The 8,596-nt window shown below is 41.4% G+C and overlaps 1 protein-coding gene across 1 annotated transcript in view; it reads right to left on the bottom strand.

The window, feature by feature from the left end:
• The window catches only part of arsb (arylsulfatase B), an 18,537-nt gene that overhangs the window by 255 nt on the left and 9,686 nt on the right, over positions 1-8,596 (bottom strand). The window contains exons 7-8 of the mRNA XM_032540399.1: positions 3,216-3,338; positions 1-2,352 (exon numbers count right to left, since the gene is read on the bottom strand). The exon at positions 1-2,352 is cut by the window's left edge and continues 255 nt beyond it. Of these exons, the coding sequence (XP_032396290.1) occupies positions 2,087-2,352; positions 3,216-3,338 (389 nt within the window). The 3' untranslated portion in view covers positions 1-2,086. The remainder of the gene's footprint in view (positions 2,353-3,215; positions 3,339-8,596) is intronic.

Raw genomic sequence — 8,596 nt, forward strand, 5'->3', positions numbered from 1 at the left:
GCTCTCTGTTTTAGCTACAGAGTGAGACATCTCCCTTCTGTACCATCTTTGTTGGGAGTCGTGCATGGGCAATAAGTACTGCTAGCTTGTCAGTTGCAGAGTATGAGAGCGTGCTGCGCCAGCAGCTAGGTGAGCATTATAACGTGTTACAAAGTGACGCGTGTTTGTCACGGAGGTTAAGGCTGGACTACAGTAGAGCTGTTTGGAGCAGTTAGTGAACAGTGTTTTCTGTTGGGGATGGTAAATCCCTTTGGGGGGGGACTTTGGGCTTTTTCACATTGTAAACCTATAACATGCACAAAAGATATGACGCTATGAAGGAAAGGGAAAAATCCAAAAAGCATAATATGCGCACTTTAAGCTAACTTCCTTCTGGTTGTAGCTTCATGTTTAGAAAACACAGTGGAATCAATCTTTATATCTAACTCTCGGCAAGAAAGTGAATTTTCCAAAACATCGAACTAGTCCAATACTGGTAGACTCATATCCAGCTCAGGTCAGGATTATGGTTTCATAATCATACTGTACAAACAGCAGAGCCCACACTACAACATGACAAAAACAACATAGGTTTGGCTGATGGTTCTAACAATTGTTTCCAAAAAAACAGTTATAAAGAAAACAAGAGTCAGTGACATCCGACTCTATACAGCTCTCCTGTTATCCACAGTAAGCAGCATTGTTGTTTGCCTTGCTCAGATGCCAATCAATTCACATGGCAGGTTAAGGGTCACAGCCCACATTAGGACAGGGCCGCCCACTCTCTGCAGGGAGCGTTTCCTGTGGTAGTGCTGCAGCCTGTGGGAGGAGGTCCATCACCAAGAGGCCAAATGTCAAAGAGGGTGGATGTCTTAAGGAAATTAGTTTCTTAGATTCCAAATATGCAAATCATCGCTTTGGAATTATGTTTTGTATTCTTTAGTGTTAGTTTCCCAGGATGTGGTGACAATCTTTATCCACAGCAGTAGCCTAGGAGATCTATCCCCATAACTCTATCTAATTACCTTCTTGAGAACTTTACATTCAGGGATGACTGGCATGTGGGAGTAATTGCAGAAGGCATAACAAAAGAGATACCTCACGTGCACAAGAAATTCCTCACGTTTTCAACCTCTAAAACAGAAATACACTGCTTACCCATAAAGCACCTATTTGTTTACTATAAGGCAACTGGAAGGGGAACAAATAACGTCAAAAAACGCTTCATATTAGCATCCCAAATCACCTTTTTTTTCTTTCTTTTTTTTATGTTTTATGCTATTTTTTCTGTGTTCCAGAAGCTAAAAAAAACTGATTGGAGAACACATCTGAAGCCTCCGCCAGCAGGCATTTTGCAAAAATAAAGTAGAGCACACTTCATTTAAAGCGTTTTTAACATGAAATATAACAATTTGGCTATTTAGGGACAATGCAACATTCTATCTCTATAATCACGTTATAAAAGGTCTTGTTAGGAAACGGTTGCTTAGTTGCTCATCCAGCAGATACAGAGCCTCATCAGCATTCATATGCAGTTGTGTTTCTGGCAATCTTACAAATGTAAGTCCAATATTTGCTTTCCTTAAAGCTTTGTTTTTGCTCTCCACGTGTGGCCTCATTATCTCACACATTACTCTGTGATTTGGTGACATATAGTTCCCTACAGAAATCTTGTCCTGGTGATGGCTACGTGTTTAAAAAGGTAACATCTAACATTTCTCCTGTACAATCATTGAAAAAGCTCCAAAAAAGACACCATAGCTGGGTTGGTATTAAAATACTACTCTCAGGTTTAAATACAGCCTTTTTTTGTTTGTTTGACACATGCAAGGAGCCTTGCGGCTTCTCAACAGTAGACAAATGAAGTGCAAATACCTGAAACTGCAGGGAGGTATAGTCTTTACAAATCAGCAACATGTGTAGCTGACAGCATTTACGCAATCACCTTAACTAAACCTTGAAAACAGAGCAGGGACACAGAGATCAATGATAACGGCAGCATCTGTCAGTCAATTAATGACTATTAGGTTTCCCCGTTGGTTGATGGATATGTCAAGAATCATTGGTCAGAAAAATAAAATATATAAATCCTTATCGTCATTGCCATCTAAGCCCAGGGTCCCCAGGCTCCAGTGGGGCCCGGGTCACATCTGGGGTCATCGCTGGGGAAGTTAATCGGCACAGCCCCCTTCTGGTATCGCTGAAGCCGACCGAGGAGATGCTCTACTACTCTGGGGAACTGAGCGGATAATTCAGTCCTCTCCTCTGGATCTTTTTCTATGTCGAACAGCATTACGGACTTCAGCGGATCCACTCTGGAGCGGCTCCACTCGGAGCTGTTGTGGCCGGGCCGCGGGAACCAAACGTCACAGCCTTCGAGGAAATAAGATGGATATTAGCAGCAATAAGTACATACCAGTATTTCCATTTAATGCTATTTCATACGTCTTGTTGGAGCCATTTCATTGGCAACCAGCGTGTGACGCCGCAAAGGTCACCGTGGTTTGCTGTATGGTTAAAACGTGATTGATCGTCATATCCAGCTTAAAGTTTGAACTCTTGGACAACAAGTTCTTGATTGGCAATTGTTTGTTCAAATACCGACCAAACAAAAGGAACAAATGTCCGCCAACACTTCTACTGCAGTACATTTCAGAGGGAAATATTGTACATTTTACTGCAGTGCCTTGAAATAACAAAGAATAAGCTACATGCATTGTTAAAGAATAAATCAGTGGCTCCCGACATTTTTGGCATGTGACCCTTTACAAAAAAACAACATCTAGTTGAGGCGCGCCACATTTTAAAAAAAGTCACCAAAGAGACATTTCCCCTCCAAACATCTCACACAGTTGCATATAGAAATTAGCCAATAATTTACAAAAAGATAATACAGTTTGGGTGTGTTTTTTCTTCTTTGTTCTCCAATAAATCATCTCAAAATCCCTCAGATTTAGGGGCCCGAACCCTAGATTGGAAACCACTGGACTAAACTAACTGTATATAAACCTAGCAAAACTAGCTTTACCTCTGCTTTCATTTCTACATTAGTACTTTTACCTTGATACTTTTTACAGTACATCTTTGCTGATAATGCCTCTGTATAACATAGTACTTGTGTTCCACCACTGATTAGCCGAGATAAGTAGTGAATGTGTTTCCGTGCATAAGCGTGTTTGATTTCCCGCTTCCCACTTAGACTAAACATGTCATTACGGGTGACAGGAGATACTGACCTGGGTAGCCAGTCAGCAGCTTCCAGTTTGAGGATCGGATGGCGGCGTGAATGGACACATTGAAGCCAGAGTTGGCCCGGGAGGCTCCTTGATCCAAAGTTAACTGACGCGTTGTGCCAGGACCTGCAGAGAGCAGAGGACGGAGCCGATCATGAAGGTCAGAGATCTTTAAAAATATGTATTAAACTAAAAAACTGCTGATTAAGTCAATATTAAACTACCACGGGATACAAACGCCCTCTGTGGATGTCTATGTAAACCATACGAGTCGGTAGACTGGCACCAAATCTCAGTGCATACCTGGGAATCAAGTGAAGGTGTCAAAATAAATATACCAATAAGAAAGGCCTCTTTTTGTGCTGCAAAATCAATGGGGAAACAGCAGGAATTGAGCACTTTAAAACAATCCTTTCCTTTAAAAACAGAGATTGTTGTGTGTGTGAATTTCCTCAAATACGTGGAACTTTTAGGGCTGGAGGAATTTGACAAATATGGTGGTAATGTGGTCTCCTCAGCACCGGTCTTTTCATTTCTGCCAAGCACAATGATTAATTTGCCATTGCTGCAGTTGGGCAGGTTTGAGCAGTAAGCGAACGAGGAACAAGGGTCAGCGTTACAAACTGGCATCATTTTTTCCAGCTTCATAAGGCAAAACTAAATAATTCATCTTTTCTGAAGATGTCCAGACATTTCTGCAGCCTCTTGCCACAAGCTATTTCTGCTCTGACGGAAAATGTGTCCCAGAAGTGAGCACACGCCCCACCCCCCTAAAAAAGTGGCCTTGAGAGTATTCTCAGGTTCATGCTGTGTTTGACCCCGGCAATGTGGTCCTGATTAGACAGATTTGCAAGTAATTTCAGCATCCTGACGCTGTCAAAAACAAGTATTTCCTTAAATTCTTTGAGCATAGACAAATCGCCACCCACCCGAAGCCCACGTTCCCATCCCAGCTCGTTTTTATAGAGTCGATTCCACCACAGCGACATGACTGGAGAATTAAAACATTTCCGATCTCAGCGTTTTTGCAACCGCATGATAAAAGCTCTGACATTCAATTCTTCACTGATCATTGCGCAAAATGACATGCGGGTGTCTTAATTGCTCTCACATGCATTCAGCTGGGTTACTCAACGCGGAGCAATCCCTGAACCTAGAAACCAGATCTGTGTAAACAACTAGACTTGCAGAGCTCTTATTCTTTGCATAAGAAAGATAAAGTGGGGTATTGACATCATGCCACATTCAGGTGTTAAAACTGTTGTAGCTCTTCTTACACACTTGCTTCACTGTTCATTTCTTACATTCATTCTTTGTATGAGCGCCTCAAAGCAGGGCCTTGCTCATCTGGATCCACAGCAGGAGAATCCACAAATGGGCTCAAGAAAAAGGAGGGAGGCGAAGGGGAGGAAGAGTGAGAAGAGACCCTGAGAGAGCAGAGGAGTAAGTAGGGGAAATTTGGGGGTGATTTAAGGCTTGGGCCAAGTCCAGGGTTTCTCTGCGAGAAGTTCAGGGACCCTTCCGTGACCCATTTAGCCGGGATCCCTCTTCTCACACAGAGTGAGAGCAAAGATTTTGAAAAGCAACTTGAAAGGAGAAAGTATGTTAAAAAGGGACAAAGCTCTTTTAGGAGTTAAATAGAGAAACGTGGAGAAGCGGGGTCTCAAAGAGAGTCTGGGTTAATAGGAAAAGAGGAATCTCTGCCTGCGATGCATCAGGAGGAGGTGGTTGTCACTGTGGTGGCTGACAATGAAGAATCAAACATAAAACATGGACGCTTGTAAAGCAGCCGTGCTTTTCTCTCATCATCCGGATGATTTAGATCGTAATGACCAACAGTAAACTTGGACGATAGTTTGAGCTCCGCTGGCTTATAGCTGTATAAACAGTTGTGTAAAAAATGCAATAAATCAGTGATTAGACTAAAAATAAACTTTATGTAAAGGGAATATGTGGGTGTTTTCCCAGTAGTTCTTGGTTTGATGAGAGAGTAGGTGAAAATGTCATTCTTTTGTGTATTGTCAAAAGGGATTATTTCAGCTTTGCGGAGCGTTTAAGTGCCTTTCAGCTCATTGTTTTGATTTTACGGCCCACAACTTTAATGTTTTGGTCCACCAACCCCCATCAACCTTGTTTCCAGTAGCAGCAGTTAGTGACTAGCTGGTGAACATAGGGGAGCATTTAGCGGCTAAAGATCCAGATATGTTTCTCAAGAGCTGGTGGAGACCAAAACAGAGCTAAAAAGGAGGAACTTATGTCCCACTGGATGTGTAAATAAGGGATCCTTTGTGTTTATTTGCATTACTGGCTTGAGACGTGCGGGTGTATATACAAAAAAAACCTTTTCTTTTCGTCCTTGACCATGGAGGAAATAACTGCTATCACTGCTTTGTACTTGTTGTAGAAGTCTGAGATACATTGGAACCCTGCGTTGCACACATTTCTCACTCAAGTTTAAATGACATATGACATAAAAGCACAAGGAAATTTTAGGTCTATTTGCTTCTTTGTGCTGACTTTGTATTTAACCGCGCTGCAAGAAATGTTGGAGTCACGTTTGGTGTGACCACACCATGAGAGTACGATTTCTAACCAGCCTCCCTCTGGTGAACACTACACCAGCTGAAGTTGAACCCAAATCTCTGTAACGTCTCGCAGGTGACTTTCCCCATGGATTTAGTTGCAGACTATATTGTACATTTCATGTTAAATCAGGGCTGGTCGCCACTGTTACACACTGACTTAGGTGGACATGTGATCTGTACTAACCTTTTAAGGTTCCAGTTTCATGTGATAGACACCAGCAACCCCTTAGAGTTTATAAAAAATAAAACTCATTTTTGCATCCAATTACCAATTTATACTGCAGTGCCACATACAGTATTGATAAGTAATAACTAGTCTTCTCCCACACCTACTATATGCTAGAAGAGAAGAAAACTACTGTACTTTTACAAAATGAAAGAAACGTTATGCATCTATTCTCATGACGACCCATTATGTGCCCACCATGGCACATGTGTTAAACATTTCAGTCCAAAAATGTACTCCTCCTATACCTCTACTATTTTTGAATGTGTATCTAAAGGTGCAGCATCCTCCACAAAAGACCACCTAATATTAAGTGGTTTAGACAAGAATGAGACCACTCCACTGTGTCAGAAAGCCAGCTTGAACCACACACACACACACACAACCACACAACACACACACACACACACACCCCACACACACACACACACACACACACACACACACACACACACACACACAAAAATTGTTAATACAAATTTTAAAATTATAATATAGAGAGCGAATAGTTCTAAAATATTACCTTCACAGGCTAGAAACATGTATATACATTTCATAAAGCTACCAAAATTAAAGGACCTCTACTGATAATAATCCAGACACCATGTGAGACTTACCTCCAGGCGGATTATATATACACTCTTTATCCACTCAAAACAAATTTCAAACACTCATAATAAACACGGTGGTTTTCTAATGTGAGTTTAGTCGAATGTTATGTAGCGCTATGCTATTCTTAGACCCCAGTCTGCTTTGACTCGAGTTAATTGGATTCATAATGTCTAGTGTATTTGTGAATATCGGTTTAAACAATGAGCGTCTTCATACTACAACTTAGCCACAGTGGGAAGAGAGAGAAAACAGTAAAATTACAACATTAGGAATGAAGTGACGCACATCGCAGACATCGACACACAGAGAGGCACATGAGGTTTTCATCAAACTGTTGGCACTGGGAGATGATTAATGGTTAAAGAAATGCTCTCCACGTGTCTGTACTGGTTTCCTCCAACAGTCCAAAAACATGCAGGTTAGGTTTACCAACAATGAACTAAATGGTTGTCGGTCTATATTTGTCAGCCCTGGTGACCAGTCCAGTGTGTAACCCCGCCTCTCTCCCAGAGTGAGCTGAGAAAACCTCCACTCCACTCCCCGTGACCACGAACAGCATTCATAGATAAAAGATCGATGGAGGAGTTTAAACCTGTAGTTCCTTACTAGGGTGAGAAGTTAACGGATGATTGAAAGAATATTAAAAGTGACATGTTATGCTAATTATCAGGTTTATTCTTTTTATTAATTTTATTTGCCTGCTAACCAAAGAAGTGAATTAATTAAAAAGTGCGTGACTTTAGCTCCGCTCCAGCTCTGTGTCTGTCCCTCTGCTTCAGTTTTACTCACTGAGTCCGACTTAATTCCACGCCCACAACCCTATCAGACTCTCTCTTACTGTGTATTATGTTGAACATTTCTAATTGGTTAAATTATTTCTTAAAACATCTAAACAAAGTTTTGAGTTGGATTTTGTAACATTCCAAAATCTTAATTTTGGCTTAAAGATTTTCATTTTCACTGTTTATGCATATCATTTCCAAATATCGGTTATTGGTTTTATTAACCACTAATAACCGGTATTGGCATTGAAAAAACAGCAGTGTGCATGTAAAAGCTGCAGTAACGTGCTTGGAGCAGATGACTATACGGTAAAAAAAGAAATCCGGCCCGAGTTGACATCAACTTTTGGAAGTGGAGTGTTCAGAAGGGTCTGAAATCCGAGGGTTTTTTGCTTAAAGGGGTTACTTTACATCCGTTTCCCTCATTATATGGAGCTTTGGCCACGTTTAATATGAGCATCTGTAACATTACGGATATGACAGAAAACAAGGAAAAGCATAATAGGTCCCCTTTAAAAAGTCAGCAGCCATGCTACGTGCTCTGTGAGACTTTACCTAAGCTGCTCATATACAGTGTCGGATGGTCAAACAGCTTCAGAAACCCTCTCCCCATCACACCTTTCCAATGTCAGATAAGGCAGGGGCTATGTCAAGGGTTTGAACTTCTCTCTCAGAAATAGGTCAAGAATGAAAAAAGAGAGCTGTGACTTCTCATGTGAACAACACTATGAATGTTTCCAGGAGAGACTGTCTGAAAACGTGTGCCCTCATTCTCATATTTATGCAATATCACACCCAGTTGTTGTTGAGATTTTTCAGTCTGGATAGTGGCAGACAGACGCCCCTGTTTTGGTTGAGCTGTTCACAAGTTAACTCACATTCACAGTCAAGGCCACAACGAGGGGTGTGATGAAGGGAAATGATCCAACTTTCAATATTTACTGTGCATGGAAACAAAATGTTTAACTTAATGTATCGTATACTCAAAAATGTTCCATATTCTTATATTAACCTTAAAATCTGAGTTTTCCGCCACGCAGATAGCTCACTTGGTTGTGCGGGTGGAGCCCATATATAGAGGTTTACTCCTTGACGCAGCGGGCCAGGGTTCGACTCAAAGCTGTGGCTCTTTGCTGCATGTCATCCCCCCCCTCTCTCTCTCCTTTCATGTCTTCAGCT

Source organism: Etheostoma spectabile, chromosome 16, assembly GCF_008692095.1.
Source record: "Etheostoma spectabile isolate EspeVRDwgs_2016 chromosome 16, UIUC_Espe_1.0, whole genome shotgun sequence".
Taxonomy (NCBI): Eukaryota; Metazoa; Chordata; class Actinopteri; order Perciformes; family Percidae; genus Etheostoma; species Etheostoma spectabile.